Raw genomic sequence first — 19,177 nt, forward strand, 5'->3', positions numbered from 1 at the left:
AACAGGCTCATTGTGCAGAGAAATAACATCACAGGCGTCGGAAAGGTTGAAGGCCTTCCCACAGTTAATAGCGACATTGTTTTTAGCCTCAGAAGTGAAATTTGTGTGACAATGTTGATTTAGATGTCCAGGCTCACTGGCCTGGTACCAGAATGCATCATCTGAAAGGATGTTCTGCCTGTGGGGAGACCTGAGGTCTCTGTGGCTGAGCTCTCGTGAGCTCTGCAGCCATATGACTGCCCACTAGCTGCATTTGGGGGTGAAAGTCCCCTTTTTGAATAAATATATCTGCCAAATTCTTTGACTATATAGTAAGAATTGCTAGCTGCATCACATTAGATAATCTACAACAACTCAAAAGACTCTCTTTTATCTTGAGAGAGAACATTTCATAGTGCATGCCTTTCTTCTCCACTCCTATCCTATATGGGGCCCTACAAGGGAAAAGTGAAAGATGGAGGAGACAGGCCTTTGTTCCTGAGGGCCAGAGCATCCATTTCAGAAATTCTGAAGAACAAATGTCGGGGAGAATTTCAGTGCACATCTTAGGTTTAGGGACAATATACCAGAGTGATAAATTCAGAATGTCTTTATATTATTCTGGAACTAAAGTCAATGTGAAGAATAACCTTCAGTGGTGAATCTAGAATTAAATGAAAAGAAATTAAATGTAACATAAAATAAAACATAGAATGACCTTGAGGGTCAATGCTACTTATGCATTTATAATTTTTTGCTTTGGGTCTTCATGCCAGGGAATTCTATGGGACTTTGTGCCTTAATTTGTGCTGGCTTGTCGAGGGCCAAATAAGGCTTGCATTCATTTCACCTGAAGACTAAAAATCTGTCAGAATTTAATAAAATTGACTGGAATGCAGGCAGAGTCCCAGTGGGAGCACATTTGAAAAATTCAGCATTTCAATAATGTATCTCACTTTGATCAGGAGGTTATAAAATAGCTGGGAAACCTTTTGCCTGTGGCTTTGTCTCAGAATCTGGGGCCAGCATACCTTTTATATCATATGTGAGCCTTACACCCAATGCAGAATAAACATAGTGAGGCAAATATGCACTCAAAAATTATGAATGCACAACTACTTTAATAGCTGTTCTGTTAAATTTATCTGATGAGGGTGGTATAGAATCAGTAGTAGTAAGGAGTTTTCTATCTGATTGTAGACACACAATAAGTTAAATAAATCTATTGTTTTTATAGCTACTGAGGAACTTACGCACTTTAATAGATACATTTAATGACTAGTTATATCATTAATCCCCTAAGTCTAAGTGTAGCGTATTAGTTTACTACGGCTGCCATAACAAAAATACCGCAGACAGAGTGGCTTAAACAGCAGAAATTTATTTTCTCACAGTTCTGGAGACTGGAAGTCCAAGATTAACGTGCCAGCAGGGTTGGTTTTCTCTGAGGTCTCTCTCCTTGGCCTGCAGATGGCCGCCATCTTGCTGCCTCTTCACAAGGTCATCCGTCTGTGCGTGTGCATGCCTGGTATTTCTGTGTGTCCCAATTTCCTCTGCTTATAAGGACACCAGCCAGAATGGATTAAGATCTACCCTAATAGCCTCAGTTTAGCTTAATCATTTCTTTGAAGGCCCTGTCTCCAAAAACAGTCACATTCTGAGGTACTGGAAATTAGGGCTTCAACCTACGAATTTGGTGGGGGGGCACACAATTCAGCCCTTAACGGTAATAAGTGAAATGAATTAATTAACATGGCTAGATGTGCTGTCTGAGTGCACAAGAGTAGAACAGGAAACTGTAGAAGCACCTGAGAAAAGAGCACCTACAGGAGTGACATGTACGGTACTGATTTTATGGCTGTACATTCAATAAGGATGGATAAAAGCAATTTGAAAATCATAAAAATTATTGACGCATTTTCTTTCCTGGAAAATGGTAGCTTCTATTTTGTTATTTAATATTTAAGCCCATTCTGGGAGAAGTAACAGAAATATCATGAGAACTGATAAGCCATTTAAGAAAAATAAAGTTGTTTTATAGTACTTTAGAAAAAATGCATATTTTCTTGCTTATAGATAATAATTTTAGTACTCCTATTATTTCTCTTACGGATCATGGATTTTTTTTAAAGTTTTAAAAATAATGATAAACTTATTTTTCATTTTAGATTCTGAGTTCTACCTAAAGGAACATTTAAAAAGTATTGGTAGCAAAGTTTTGGTTTGCCATGCGTAGAGTATAAATTTTGTTTTCCCTTCTCTTCCCAAGGGAGTTAGCCTGTTTTCTTTATGTCTGTCCTTTTCACTCTATGAGACATGTCTTCTCCATCCTTGGACATTTTTAGATTATATTTTCTTCTGAATGCTTTATATGAATATAAAATTCAAAAATTATTTGAGTCCATTCAACAAACATTTAGTAAGTATCTGCAATATTCAAGTGTTAGATTCTATGTGGACTATAAAGATGACTAAATCATGTCCTTAATGAATTGACAGTGTGATGGGGGAAACAAGATGTGTCAAAAATGACTAGAGTACAAAGCAGAATGAAGAAAGGCATTAAGGATGCTGCAGATACTAGAGGAATTCTGATGTGGCAGGGACTGCTTTTAGCTGTGGCATTAGGGGAAAACTTCCTAAAGCAAGTGGCGCTCGAACCTCATGTGAAAAGATAGACTTTCTGTAGAAAAATATGGCAGGTGGTGGCATGGAGGAGAGTGTTCTTTAGACAAACACGTATGAATACAGGTGGAGAAGGAGAAAGTGCAGAGATGATTCAGGAAACACCAAGTGCTGTTTCTTTGAGAACAGCCAGAGGGATGGCCCAGCACACACCTGGTGGAGCCATGTTCAAAGGTTCTAAATGCCAAATTACTGAGACGTTACTGGGAAATCAGGAGCCCAGTTAACCTAGCTGATGAGCCCAACATTACAATTCTTTATCAAGTGTAGTTAAATGAGGGAGCAAGCCACATGGTTTTGTTTGGCCCTTCTTGAGTGATGCGTGTGGTAGAGTGTGATAATATTGTGACAATCGTGATTTCTCCATCTAATTATTACATTTGCCTATTTTCTTTGCTTCTGTTCTTGAACGCTATGTGAATGTAAAATGTCATGAGCTTTTGAAAATTCAGCTCAAAGTTTATCAAATACCAGCAGTGTATAAGGCATAACGTGACAAGAGGTATAAGGAGGAATAAGACAACTTTATGGCTGTTAAGGAGTTAATATTTTATCTGTCATCCCACTCTAACCCACATCATTTCAGTTTCCAGGAGTGATAAGTAAATTACACTGGGGAGATAGGCTGGTGTAGCAATTAAAACATATCAGCTTAGAATCAGACCAGCATTTGAGACCTAGGTCTATCACTTTCTTCTGTGTGGCCTTGGGCAAGTTAAGTTATTTAAACTCTCTAACCTTAGCTTTTTCACTGTAAGACAGAGGTAACTACCTCATAGTATTGCTAAAAGTATTAAATAAAAAGGATGCCTGCAGAGCACCTGGCATGAAGTAATATTCAAGAAATGCTGGCCTTTATGATTTCTTTAAGGAGCATTTCTCTTCTCCAGTTTTCTTATTTCTAAGCAGAAAAATGAAGGCCACAGATGCTGAACAATAGGGCATATAGTATGTGAGGATAATATTTTCTGGTTATTTATTACTGCATAACAAACCACTCCTAAAATTTGGTGACTTAATACAATTTATTTTTATCTCTCATGGTTCTGTGGGTTGACTTGACTCAACTGGGCAGTTCTTACTTGAAATCTTTCATGCAGTTTCAATCTGATATGGGCTAGGGCTATAGTTATCTGAAGACTCTACAGGACTGAACATCCAAGATGGCTCACACACACTGCAGGCAGTTGATCTTCTGTCTCCTGAGAGGTCAGTTGGGGCTGTAGCAGCTGTGAATGATCTCTCAAAGAGCCTTAAGCTTCTCGAAGCATAGTGATGGTTTCTGAAAGGGAGCATCCAAAAAGTGAGCATTCCAAGAGACTTGGCCGGAAGCTGAAAGGATTCTTCACTCGCATGGCTGAGCTCTGTGTGCTGCTTGTGTTCTCTCCTATTCTCTCTCCCTCTCTCATCTCATTCTCCAGGGCCTTTTACTCCAGAGTAGTCTCAGCTGTAAGCACACCTGCCATATTCACTGGGAAGAGCAGCCGCAAGGACTCTCCTGACTCAAAGAGGTGGAGAAATAGACTTTACCTCTGACAGGGGAGTGGGAGTTGACATTGCACACGAGCATGTCGATAAGGGATACTGCTGCTGCTTTGCAACCATCTTTACAAAAGGGCTGTAAAAATAGTTAGGGTAGAAAATAATTGTCTTCATTTTTCTGATGAGGAACCTGAGACTCAGGGACGTTAAGAGTTAGCCAAGGTCACTTCATTATTCAATGGAAGAGCTTGGACGTTGAACTCTGGCCTTCTGAATCCAAATTGAGTCTTCTGGGAAAACTACCCTCTGCCTCTCCTCACATAACTCATCAGGGGCTTCCTTCCCAGATGGGAAAGACCATCGAGGCTCAAAGCAGTGATCTCCTTCCAGCTTCGCACATGTCTACATATCACACTTACCTTCTGTATCTGCGCCCTTGAACATCCCCTCCTGTGAGCCTCAGTTTCATCATCTTTAAAATGGGGATAATAGCACCTTCTCATAGAGTTGAAATGACAATTACATGAGTGTAATATAGGTAAAGTGCTTAAAATAGTGCCTAATACGTAATGAATGTTCAATACTTTCTAGCTATTGTTGTTATTTCCATTATTATTATTATTATTATTATTATTATTGGAATTCAAATTCTTCAGGATTAGGATAGAAATTTATATCATTGTCTCTTTCTCCTCATTATCAGTCCTGCCTAAACCAACTCTCTTCTACAGGAACAGTTTTTACCTAGGTCACCTTCTAATTGCCCAAAGCAGAGGATACTTTTCTCTAAACTCCCTGCTGCATTTAAAATGCCCGACATCCTTGGCATTCGTGGCTTTCACTTTTCCTTGGCTGCTTCTGGCAGCCACAGATAGTTGTGCAGGTTGTAAGCTGCTCGAGGTCACACATCTAAGGGAAAGAGGAAACAAGGTAGAATGTATTTCTATTATGACAACTCTCCAGCAGGTGGCAGTAACGTGTTCTGGTCTAACAGTATATTATGACAACTTGCTGACAGATGAAGTCAAGTGTCTTGAGGAAGAGGCACCTTTTTACTAATTCACACAAAGGCACCGTGTGGATTTGGAGTGGCCCTGCTTCTGACTGTTCCTCTTCTACTGCCTTCCCCAGATAATCTTCTTTTGTCTGTCTCTTAAACGCCAGTAAGCTTTTTCTCAGCTTTCTGCACTTACTCTGCATACTCTAATTGGGTAATTTAATAGACTCTTACTGTTGTAACTATCACCTTCTTGCTAATGAGTCCTAAGTCGTTCATTTCCAGCACAGACTTCTCTCTTGAAAAATCTAGCTGCCTCCTGGACATCTTCTTCTGGATGTCTCACAGAAAACTCATATTCAACATGTCAAAGACTTTATTCCCAGAGGGGGCTGTACCTAATAGCCCTTCAAAAATGAAGCCCAGGAATCATTTTTAAAGCAAGATAACTCTGTTTTTCTTTATCAATATTTTCATGGGAAAGTTCAGTTTCACTTTCATGTATAAAGTGTGTTTTGGGAGAAATAGAGGAGTATATGTTTGTGGGAGTCCCCCTGTGGCTTCCATCCAGAGTAGTATTGCCCCAAAACTGAGGGTGTGGCATATGCTTGATCTCCCAGGATCTCTCCTAGATCACCTCACTCTTTGCCGTGGGTCCTGAAGGGAACCTGAAATTGACCTTCACCTCTCTGAGGCACTGATTGGTTTGGGGAAGAGATTCATCCTGTTTTATTAATTTCATAGAGCCATCCAAATTAGAGTATCTATGAGTTATGCTAGACTTCTACTTTTCCACTACCTTTATCCTACAAATTACTAATTTTATGCCTAAATATTTTTTTAATGTGCTCTGTCTACTCTCCCTCTCACTATCCTGTTGTAGGATTGTTCTGTCTCTCAATTGGAAATTTTAATAAAGTCATTACTATACTTACTATTATAAGATAATGCCAACTTAACTATTATAAGATATTGCCAACTTATCCCATTGTTATGTATTTTTCATATTGCTGACAGATATATCTACCTGAAGTACAAGTGTAATCTTGTCACCCCTATTTAAATCCCTTTCAAGGATTCCTGTTAACCTACAGGATGGAGTTCAGCTCCAGCCTGTGATTCAGCTCTGACATAACCTTCTTCAGGATGCTTTCTCTGACCACACCTTCCAGGAATCCTCCTTCTGTGTCTCCAGGATGCCTACATTTCCTTGTTATTACACACTCCTTTTTGTGTTATAATGTTCAGTTGATGTCTTTTTCTCTGCCAATAGACTACATGCTTCTTGAGGACCCAACATGCATCTTAATCATATTTGTATTTGCAGTGCCCAGAACAGTGCTTGAAACAGATTTTGTTGTTATTAGTGCTCTCAAGTTGATTCCAACTCCTAGTGAGCAGAACTCTGCCCAGTCTTTTTGCACCATCCTCTCATCTCCCGCACTATATCAGACAATGCTCCATTGCTATTCATAGGGTTTCCACGGCCAATTTTTTCGGAAATGGGTGGCCAGGTCCTTCTTCTTAGTCTGTCTTCGTGTGGAAGTTCCGCTGAAACCTGTCCACCATGGTCTACCCTGCTGGTATTTGAAATACCGATGGCATAGCTTTCAGCATCACAGCAGCACACAGCTGCCACAGTGTGACAGCCAACAGATGGGTGATGTGGTTCCCTGACCGGGAAGTGGACCTGGGCCAGGCAGTGAGAGAGCCAAACTTTAACCACTAGACCACCAGAGCTGGCTTTGAAACATATTAAATATTTTGAATGAATGGAAGATGCGTGTAGAATGGAATGATTGAAGGAGGCTTCATAGGGGAGGCTGCACTGAGTTATGAGGGAAGAGATACTTTTATTACACAGAGCGGGAGGTAAAGCCTTCGAGGAAACGGGTTGGTGACAGGGATTACAAAACTTCAAAGTCATGAATGAACAATTCTCTTGTTCATTCATGAATTGTTCAAGCCATGACTGGTGTTCTCCTTTTCCCTCAATACTGCAGAATTCATTATAAGGAGGTTTTTTTCCCCGTCTCTTGTATTTTGGTAATTTCCTTTTCTTTTTGGCCTTCTCTTTATGTTTGCATACAACTTCCCATGTTTGTCTTTTTCAATATTTTTATTTGCCTAAAGGCAAGAATCCACTGAGTCTGGGAAGGTCCATGAGCTAGGTCAGCTTTTTAAATATGGACAAGTTAAAACATTTTCATTTTATTAGTCCCTGCTCATCTTCCACCCCCTCCCACCTCCGTGACCTCTTCACTCGTGGATTCATACTGAGAGGAAAAAATATAAAGTAATAAAGCAGACCACTTTTGAAATGCCTGCTATGATGTTCTGACCATTTTAGGTAATCCTATATAACTCCATGGTCTCTTGTGAAGCAGATACTAGATTGTGATTAAAGGTTGGCATTTTCCAATCTTATTTTTTAAAAAGTATATATCTTCTAAGATTATAATTACACACTATGTCAAAGAAAGGAATGTGCATAAATAACAAAGAAAAGTTATCTTATTCTCTTTTAAGCTTAAGTTTCCCCTATTTTCCATTGCTTTCCTAGTTTTAAGGTGTCTTAAAGCTAGAAAAGATTGTAGACATTACTGAGAGATTTTATTTCCTTAGATATTATTTAAGCCAGAACTTCCACCACTGCTTCTAGAATTACCTCTTCATAATTAGCAACCTCCTCTGTGCCTTCAATTTCTTCTCTAAATGCTTCTTCTACCTTCTTGCCTTGACAGAAACATGGCTCTGCCCTGAAAACACCAGCATCCCTGAATCTTCCTCATGTACTTTGAGGCCATTGTTCTTTCTGACCACCCCTCTTCCACTTTCTTGTTAAAAACCCTGCTCATTTGAGGCTTATGCCAGTCAAAATGTATCCCTTTGTCCTCCTTCATCACTGTTATTTATTACGTTTCAATTAAGATTCCCTTGTTTACTAGGGATGTTGACACTTATAGTCTTTCTCTGCCTTCCCAGCCCTTCCATTATCCTGAGACACCATCATAGCCTTTGAGTTCCTAGCTTTCCTGCTATTTAACGACTTTCTTCTCTACTCCCCTTTGCTTCTATTTTCACGATCACAATCGCATCCTAGCGATTGTGACTGTTCTACTTCCCACATCACTAAAGCAAACAACTCATTCGCCTCTCTTTTCAATTTGCTTTGCCAAGTATTCACAGCACAGGGTTCTTTAAACTCACCAGGATTCCAGCCTCTTGATCATTTTTTTGTCTTCCAATCCACCCTTCCCTTACTTTTTTCCCTTTTAATCCATCTCACCTTCCATGGTGTTTACCATTTAATCACTCTCTCAGTTCTCTTGACAGTAACCTAAATTCCCTTGTATCTGTCCCCTCCCACACCTTAGACTACCCTGCAACATACATTTTCCTTTTATTGTTTCCTCACAAAACTTCTATCTAGCTGAACTCAGCTATCTCCTTTCTCATTGCCTGAAGTAGAACTCTGGAGAATTTTCACACAGTCACTCAACAGGGTCTATTGGTAGCCCTGTAAATTTAATATTACTGACCTCAAATGGGCTCCCAATGCTTCATTAGCCGTAGTCATCTCTGTCTGCTCATTTCACTTCCCCATTCCCCACAGCAATGAAGTTAAACTTTCTTCATTCTCTTCAAATGTTCTTCCCAATTTCATCAGATCTCACATCCTAACAGAGAAAATAGATGATTTTAGACTAGAATGTACTTATCTTCAAGCTACCAAGCATACAAATCATCTATATCTACATTAATTTCACCTTCCTTACCCTCGGTGACAACAGGACTGCTTTATGTTCTCCTATCTTTGGGTTACATTTCTATCTGTGATATAGGTTCCATCGTCTTGCCTCTCTCAGGAATTTTACATTATTGATTTTTCCTTCTCTCTTCTGTACAGCCAACCTCTCTATCTCACTAAATCCTTCCAATTGGCTTTTCAACATATGCAAGTCTCTCCCTTTAAAACGAAACTAAACAAAACACGTCTCTCGAATTACTGCTCTATTTCTCCCCTCCACTTTAACACTAAACTATTCAAGAAGTTATCTACGTTCACTGTCTTCCAGTCAGTCATTCACCCACTTCAATCTGCCTTCCAACCTTTTTACTTCCACCATAACTGTTTTGCTCAATAATTTATATCCATGTTACTAAACTCAAAGGGTATATTTAAGTCCTTATCTGTTTATACTCTCAATGAGAGTTCAATACTGTTAAAGATATTCTTCACTTCTGATTTTCTTCCTTCTTCTTGTCTGCTTTTGCTCTTCTGCCATAGTACTAAATGTCAGCATTTTTCAAACCTTGGTTCTGGAAAAATGTTCCTCATTACACTCGAAGCAAGTTCATCCACATCCACCTTTTCAATTACCACTGAAAGGCAGATGACTCACAAAGTACTTGTTCAGTTAGGACCTCTTCTCTAAGCTCTAGGGCTACACATCCAACTACCGTTTGGACATCTTGGTACCCAATTTATAATCTTTTCTCCCACTAGCCTTCCTCTGGTGCTCTGATGTTATTTAATGGTACCACAATCCATTTAGTTGTGTACTCCAGAAAGAAAAACTAAATTCTCTCTCTCTCAAACTTCAGATTCAATCCATTACCTAGCCTTGTCAGTTTTACATCCTAAATATCTTTCAACTTAGTTCACTTCTCTTTGTCTCCATCACCACCCTTTGTCCAAGATGGTCATCACTTGCCTGGAGTACTACCATAGGCTCCTTACTGATCTTTTCATGTATATTCTGAGCATCCTTCAGTCTAGCCTACTCTAGAACAGTAGCTCTCAACCAGGGGTGACTGCTTCCTATGGGAGATTTGGCAATGTCAGAACACACTTTTGATTGTCATGACTCGGGGGTGGTGCTACTGGCATCTAGTAGGTAGAAAGGAGAATGTTGTTAAACATCCTACAATGCACAGCATAGCACCCCCCCCAACAAAGAATTATCTAGTTCAAAATGTCAATGATGTCAAGGTTGAGAAAACCTACTCCAGAGGTACACTAATCTTTTCACACTGCAGACGTGATTCTGTCATGTGTGCATACACACACACACACACACACACAAACACACTTGCTTAAAATTCTCCAGTAACTTCCCATTTGATTAAGGTCATAATAGTTAATATGGCCTTCCAGGTCCTTCGTGATCTAGACTCTACCTACCTCTGCCGGTCTTCCAGCACCATGTTCTTTCTCAGGCTCCCGGCTCTAGCCACATTTCTATCCGCTGTACTTCCTCCCAGCCCAGAACATTTGCATATGTTGTTCTCGCCACCTGGAAAGTTCTTCACCTAGTTAAGCCCTACTTATCCTTCAAATACCAATGGATGATTTTTTTTTTCCGGGGAAGCTTTGCATGACCTCCCCCACTAGGTTAATTCCTCCATTTTAGACACTCAGAGTTTATGTATCTGTCCTTCCTGATCTGTATATAGTTGTGCATTTACACTGATTTATTTATTTTCTTACTCTTTGTTTCCCTCACTACACTGGAAGCTACAAAAGATGAATAATATTTCTTTATTTCATTTTATTTTATTTCAAATGAAATGTCACTACAAATGGTTGATTGTTGACTGTTAGATGTTTGATTACTAAATATCTTCACATAACATATGAGAAAACTTTGTCCCAGATATATCAAGCGACCTGAGCAAGGCCACGCCACTAATAAGTAGTGAAGGGAGGGCTCAAATCCAAGTTTCTCATCATCAAGTGCTGCATTTTTTCCTCTCTAAATTGGTGTTTTGTGCATTTGTTTAAGCCTATGGGTTTTAACTCAAAGTGAATATTTTGTAAAACAGTGCATGAACAGATTAAGAGATTAAAGCAGATCACTGCTTTGATTAGAGACAGCGCAATTCAACTTCATCGAAGAAGTTCTTTTACATCTCTACACAAGCCCCCCTTGACCACTTGCCAGGGCGCTAAGCAACTTGCTGCAGAGTGATTTGGATCTGATGATCGAGGCTTGGAAACAGGTCTACTACATTCATATGTGGACTGTCTGTGGGTCCCTTATTGCCTCAGTATATGATGCACTCTTGATATTTGTGAATTCGAAGTTGAAAATATCAATATAGTATAAATTAATGTCATCACTGGCTGAAATATTTGCTTAAACAATTTCACAAATCACATTTCCATGTTTCTATGTGAAATAGAGAGATGATCCTTTCACATCATCTGTTGAGTCCATCAACCATGTTCAGCATTCCACCTTTGTCAAAACAAAAATTTTCGGAACAAGAATCACTACTTTCTAGGCATCTTCATTTTCTCTTTATTGATCTTATTTTACTTTTGCCAATGCTAGGAGTTGGATTAAATTGCTGAAACAAAAACAGACAAACATACTGCATCTATTTCATAGCAGGCACTTTACATGCCGGTGAAAGAGGACACCAGAATGAACTGAGGTGAGGATGCTACATTGGTTCACTAGCTAAGGAGCTCACACCCACATGCCATGGCATGTCTGACATTGTGTCTCAACAGCATAAAACATCACTACTGTTATGAACCTTTGGACTTCAATAGTTGGAAACACAAATGTTAAAGGCAATGCCCTGAAAAAATGGGAACTTCTTTTCCTGTTTTTCTCTTGTAAATGTTCTTAATTCCAGTTGAATGTCACAATAATGAAGATAGTATACATCATACATTTGGGAGGTATTTAAAGATGAAATGATTAAATAGATACCAATATTTTCTAATTATATGTATAGTATATATATATAGCATATGTATATATGTGTGTATATATATATATAAAAATAAATGGATGTGAAAGTTAGAAAATATAAAATGCTATGGGGTTATTACTTTTCCAAGATCCTTGCCTTTTCCAACTATATCGTAGACAAAGAAAGTGTACCTACTCTAAAATATGTTTTAGACTTTTTAGCTAAGTCTCAAACTTGACTCATTCATGCCAGTGTATTTAAAATGTAACAAAACTGAAGACCAATTCATCACATCATTGTTTGAATGGCTGTCGTTTAGAAAATACAACCTCATGTACAAAAATTTAAACCTTATGAGTAGCTATTGAAAATATTTCCAACATATCACTTGATTTGTTTTTAAAAAATACGCTTTTGCTTCTCAAGCTGTTTTGGCTGGTTTACTTACTTTTTACAATTTTTTATCAAAAATAGTCTGATTGACTTGGTTTGTTTTATTAGATTATATTAATGTATAAAATAAGGAACACCAGACTCCCTATATTTGAAATACCCTTTATACATTTTTCCTTTGGGAAACTGTTATCTGTCCAATTTTGAATTACTATCTCAAAGAAGTAATTTCACAATCTTTATGAATTGCCAAACTGTACTTACTGTATGGTGGCTGAATGGGTTCGTAATTTGAGAGCTCTATAATTACTAAGATTATCATTATAAGGTGAGCATGACCTTAAAAAAGACTCATTTTCTTCTGTCTTAAGCATATAATGTTGATATATTGCTATATTTTGAAATCTCCCGTGGACGTTTCTCAGGCCTTAGGAAGTTGCATCTATTAACATATATTATGTTGTACTGTGACCCTTGTTTCCCTTTTCTCTCTTTTATGAGAACAAAAAAAGCCACATGAAAGAAAAATGAATTCGGAAGTGGGACTAGTGGCAGAAAAGTAAACTATGTGTCAGATATGTGTTTGCAGTTCTCGGCTAAGTTATCAAAATTTTACCCAAAGCATATTGGAAAACATCACTCATAGAAACTCCTCCTTCTCTCACTCCTGACTCTAAACCCCCTGAAAACCACATCTGTTTCCCACTGATAGCTTTTAACACACATCCCTTTAATGTCTTCTAACAGGAAGTGGAAATTGAGAGAAGTTTGTGTTCACCAACATTTAAGCGCCACCCTGGGAGGCAGTCTGAAGATTCTGTGAAAGATTCAGACAAGAAAGCCGAGGAAACATCTTTTGACAAGATGTCACCTGAAAGTGGTCACAGCCGCATCTTTGAAGGTTAGCATAATATTTTGATGTGATCTTGGGATCATACATTGTACAACATGAGTGGTTAATAAATAAGGTTTTATTTAAAAATAGTAAGGAAAAAGATGACAGAATATAGCTTAAGAAACACAATTCAGGAAAAATAGAGGTATATTTAAATCCTTCTATCTCTATTTTATTTACTTTAATTTTTAAAACTAAATAAAGTATATTTTAATTAATTATAAACCAGTACAGCAAGCATTTTCAGTATTTGGCTTTTGGAACAATGCATTTAGCCATCATGTGACTTTTCCTTTTGTGAAAAGAAAGGAAACGTATTTGTCTCTCTGTCTGTGGGGTAATAAAATGATAAAAAATAAGTAACTGTCAGTGGCAAAATAAAAAAAAAATTTCAACGCATTCAGCATGTCTTTTTCAGACAAACTAAATGTGCTTAATGAATATGGAATAAAAAGGGACATGAGAGTGTCATAATTTAGGGGAAAACCTCATAAATTTGATTAATGTTTTACAAATGTCATTAAAAAGTTAATAGTTCGTATGTTAGAAATTACACTATTAATATAATTTTCAACTATGACAGAGTATAAAATATAAAGAATTTACTGGAAAATACAGATATCATTTATCATTTCTGATTAGTCACATTCTGGATTTTTCTCTTTTAGCCAAGTAATGCATATTATAGTGTTTGTGATGTTTGTTAAAGATTATAATTAGTACAACTTCTAGGACATCATTTGGTGTATATATCTATATATATTCAACTGTCAAGTTGCCAGTCAACATGAGCAATGTGGAATAGTCTATGGAATATGACAGACAGATCACAATTTGGGAAAGCAAATGATATGCTGCTTTAAAACTTTGCTATTCAAAGTGTCATCTGTGAATCAGCATCGGCATCACCTGGAAGTGTATTAGAAAAGCAGAACGCTGGGCCCCTCACCAGTCCTACTGGATCAGAATCTGCATTTTCACAAGATCCTCCTATGACTCAGGTGTACATTAAAGTTTAAGAAGCTATACTCTATGACAGTACAGACTGAACCTCAAGATAATTTACATATAATTTAGCCCATTCTGATTGTAATTGGTTTAAGTATGTACTTTGGAGTGGGAGGTGGGCGTGGGAAGAATAAAAGGGAGTTTGATAATGATAAACAGGGCACGGATTTCTAAACACATGTAAATTGGAATCTCAATCTCTATTTTTCATTTTCAACTCATTTTTGTATGCCCAACTGATATCTTAATACGATTAGTACCAACCTTAGGAATTTACTCCACATATTTCTGGCCTGTGACTAAACTTTATGTGCACTTGACTGAAGGCAAAAGAATGACATTAGCAGAGGCCACAACAGGGAAGCTTTAGGGAATGATTTATGTTCTGATGATGCTGGCCTGGAGATCTTCCCAGAGGGACGCAAATGTGAGGTCAGCAAATGATCTGATCAAAATCACATGAGATAAACAACTCCACTCATCTCACCTCACTTCTCTCCTGTGTTTTCTTTGGTTTCCATGCAAAGATTTTCAAAAGCCTCTTTATTTTACAAGCTTAGAAAAGGTATTCTGGAAGGTAACCATCATTTAGTATCAAGATCTGACTTAAATCTAAGAGTGACTTCAGATTTAAATTTCCAGGTATATTGAAAATATCAAGAGCTAAACTTAAAAACTCAGGGTGGGAAAATTGCACTAAAGATGAACATAGCAGCTAACTTTATTTGTATTTTATCTGTACATTGCACAAGAACTCTAATTCTTATGTATCACTACATTTGAAAGAAAGAAACTTCTTTTATTACAGGATCCTTTGGTTCTTCCATGGTGCCCCAAGTTTCCATCTTCAATGGGACAATTATAAGCCTTTTTAATACATACAGTTAACTTTGACAAGCTTTATATAAGCTTGACAAAACCTATACAACCCAAGAGTATATTCATGTTGCTGTTCTGCTGCAAAAAGACAGAATTTATTCCAAGAAGATAAACATGTGTGTCTGAATAAAATGTGCTAACAGAAAGATGTCAGTTTGTATATGAGTGGCTGTGATGGCCTCACATACTAGTTAAATATTTTAAGTAGCCTCAAGAGTTTCATACTTGAAGGCAGTATTTATTTATATCTCTGTCATAAACAGCAGAATTTTTTAAATAAACTTACAATAGATCATTAAAAAGCAGCTACCTAATGTCCTGTGCTTTTAGAATTTGGTAAAACCAATGTAAATTGATGATTCCATCTCAGGACTCAAGAATAGCCATGGCTGTTGGGTTAGTTCTCGCCCCTTATTCTCAACTGTGGGTCCCGGGTAGCAACACAGAAAGGCGCTGGATTCCACCCCAACTCCTTTCTATGCCTGATGATCCTCTCTACCAGGTTGTGTTTGATTGCTCTCACCACTTCTTATTAGGTTTGCTCCGCTTTCTTCATCAGTGTACTGACGTCAAACAAATCATAGTCCTTCACATGCACGTTGGTGTATTCCATTCCCATTTTCTTTGGAAAGTACGTGATTAGTTGTTCCAATGATTCTAGGAAGACTTGGCTCATTTGAAATTAAATTTCAAGCATGACAAATCCATAATTTGATAAATTTTGGTGACGTAATAGATATCAGAGCAAAAAATCCATATAAATGGTTTTGACTAACTGTATTGTAGTGATATAAAAATCTGATTTGTGCAATTTCCTTTAGCTATTTTAAAACCAGCAAGTTGGAAAGTGAATATTGGGAGTATTAGCTACTAATTTACGTGATAAGATCTGCTTAGGTTTGATCTACGTGAATGCACAGTAAAAAATCCATTTTTTCTGCTGAAAAATTCGGAATCAAGGGTTGCTTCAAATAGCACAGGTTATTAGGTTATGTTCTTCAAGTTTAAATTCTTTGGGACTTTTTCCATATGACAATTACCTGCTTTTCACTTTTATTCTCTAAGCCATAATTTTAATATTAATCTTGGAAGTCATAACATGTATGATGCTAACAGATAAAATATACATTCAAAGTCACTCTTTCAAGGCTTTTGTAATAAACCTTAGAAATTACCTGCTGTATTTCTCTTTTTACTCTGCTCCATTAAAGCTAAATTCATTCTTTATTCTCATAATGGCCATTCATCTTCTCCGACAGATTTTACAAAACAAACCGAGGGTCTGTTCTTTTTAACTTTCCACTACTCTCTTAAGTGGTGAGATCCTTTCAGTTATTAAGGTTTCTAAAATGTTGATGTATGTGCAGTATATGTATTTATGTGAGAGTAATTATTTATGTCTTATTTTTCATCTAAAATCAGACATTTTAGAGTAACGCTTTTTGTGATATAAACGTGTTCCATATGTGTGCTGTCCAGTGTGGTAACCACTACCTGCTAACCACCAGTGGCTATTAAGAACTTGAAAATTAATTAGTGCAACTGAGCAACTTAATTGTTAATTTATTGAATTTTAATTATTTTAAATGTAAATAGTCACTGTTTTGGACAGCACAGTTTTAGCAGAACTTCTCCAAGGAACTCATTGTCCACCCTTCTCATCGGAAAGGATCCAAACGCTGGTTATTGATTTTAAGTTATCCTTTCTCCACAAATTTACCTTTATTGAAATATATATGGATAAGTGTAAAGTGAATTCATGTCAGCAAAATTAAACAAATAAGTAGCAATAATACATATATTAGAAAGATTGCTTTCACGAGCTAATGACAGTCTCTTCTCTGTAGTATTTCCTAGTGATAAAATTAAGAAAAAATAGTGTCACCTGTGTTTTCTTTTCAATGCACTAAAAAACAATGTTTTTATCATAGGAACAGAAATATCTACTGTGAGGCTGTGCATTTTCCCATAACATCTTTTCTAGAGCTTAATTGTCTCGGGAATATAAATCTTCTCAGGTCAGGAAGCAAGCCATTCTCTATAAGGTCAACAAAGTCAAATGAAATGCAGTAATAAGATACTTTAAAATTAACAGAACCATTCCTTTAATAAAAAAAGGATTTTATTTGGAAACTTATAAATAAAGCAGACATTTAGTCACAGAGCAGCTCCAGCGAAGGCCATCGGCACCATTTGTTCTGCTCGGGCTGATTTGTTGGGTCTAATGAGACTCGGGAGACAGGCTTTTAGACCGAGTCTCTGGACACACCACAGTGGGCCTGAGTCTCCAAACACTGGAGTCTGCTTCTAGACCTGCTCCCTTACTCGCACCTCCTTTTACGCCCAAGACAATCTCCTGTACATCAGCCATGTTCTTTTAATTCACATAGGAGACATTTTCTTAGTAAAAATATTGTCAGTAAATCACCATTTAAAATAATCCTGAGGTGATGCCCTTTACAAAGTGAAGAATCCTTTTGTCATATCAAAACAACTTGATCTATTTGATCTGTTTACTCAGTTTTGAGGTATGTTTTTCTCTTTTTCTTAAAGTGGGTTTCACCTGCAGTTTTTCAATGACTTCCACTTGTTCCTTTTAGTTGCTTTTATAGTCAGTGAGTCAAAACAAATTCCAGAGTTAAATCATGGGCTCTCATGGAAGGGGCAGCTGGGAGTTTGCTATTCTGGGGAAATTGCAATGAAAGGTCTATTCATGAGGTCTTTCAAATGGTAGCTCTAAATCAGCACCTTGGAATGCTGGAAAATTTCCATTGATTAATAATCAAAATCCCAGGAACTCATTTTGAGCTTGTGCATGGTCATACTTAATTTTAAAACATGATGCCATCAAAGAAAGAGAACAACAAATATAAATATCCCTCTTGAAACCCATTCATTCATTTTACCACCTTGCAATTGGAAAGAACTAAAGATTGTTTTTAAATATTCTAGCAGTAGAATCAAAAATGTATATCTATTCCTAGAGAATATTTTTGATGTACTGTTTTTGTCTATTCATTCATTCAGCAAATATTTATTGAGTGCCTATATGTGCCAGGTAGCAGTCTAGATGCTTGAGGATATCAATGAATAAAACAGAGAAAAAAGAAAAACTCTGCTCTTGTGCAGCTTGTATTCTAACAGGGAGAAACATGCCATAAACAATAAAAATAGTGAAGAAGTAAATTACATACAGATGGTAACGTGTGCTGTAGAAAACACAGACAAGGATAAAGGGGATGAGGCATGGTGGAGGTTTGCAGTTTTAATTAAGATGGTCATGATCAGCCACAACAGAAAGATGACATGTAAGCAAAGACTTGAATAAAATATTTTCTCTTTTTCTTCATTGTTTAAAGCATACAAAGTCATATTTTTTATGTGTTCAAGACAAACATATCCAGGACGATTTGAGGCAGAATCCTCCCTGGGTGATCCCAGGCCCCATGCTTGAAGCAATTATATTGCTAGTTTCTACGCAGTACTTAAACCAGAGGAAAGATATATGTCAGTAAAACTCATACCTTACCTCTGTCACCAGTGCAAAGTGTGTGGAACTACTCCTCCCTTTGTTCCTCAATATGTATCCTGTACATTTGGAGTATTTATTGCTCTATTCAGTCTCCAGAGGACAGGCCCACACAGGAGGCAAGGAGTTCAGGCAGAATCACAGGGCTGGCTGAAGACTTGGAGCCCATATATGGGGGCCAACCAGGAATTGCTTATTCTAGGGAAAGGGACACGAGAATTGCATTACCTAATAGGTTTGAAATTAGAATGTCAGTACAAAGGTGAAACACAAGAACCCCACATCTTAAACTGAGTTTATGATTCCATGTGTTTATCCAGGTTGGCACGGCTCATATGACCATCAGTGTTCCAAAATAAAGGTAACGTTAGAGGTTCGTGAATGTGGTAGGTCCACACTGGATAAGTCTGATGACAGGTGTTGGTGATGCAATCCTAGCTGGGTTTAAGGATAAAAAATCCAGTCACTAGAGATTAGCGCATGACTAAGAATATTCATTATTTTGAGGCACTGATTTTGAATGAAAGGGAAGAAGGAAAGAAGAAAAGAAGGAAGAAAGAGAGGAAGAAAGAGGGAGGGAGGAAGAGACAAGGGACAGAGAGAGACAGAAATAAGAATG

At 37.5% G+C, this 19,177-nt stretch overlaps 1 protein-coding gene across 1 annotated transcript in view; it reads left to right on the plus strand.

The window, feature by feature from the left end:
* The window catches only part of XIRP2 (xin actin binding repeat containing 2), a 293,843-nt gene that overhangs the window by 181,316 nt on the left and 93,350 nt on the right, over positions 1-19,177 (plus strand). The window contains exon 2 of the mRNA XM_087435338.1: positions 12,995-13,148. Within this exon, the coding sequence (XP_087291464.1) occupies positions 12,995-13,148 (154 nt within the window). The remainder of the gene's footprint in view (positions 1-12,994; positions 13,149-19,177) is intronic.

This window comes from Ceratotherium simum, chromosome 9 (assembly GCF_057802395.1).
Source record: "Ceratotherium simum simum isolate JZ-2026a chromosome 9, ASM5780239v1, whole genome shotgun sequence".
Classification (NCBI taxonomy): domain Eukaryota; kingdom Metazoa; phylum Chordata; class Mammalia; order Perissodactyla; family Rhinocerotidae; genus Ceratotherium; species Ceratotherium simum.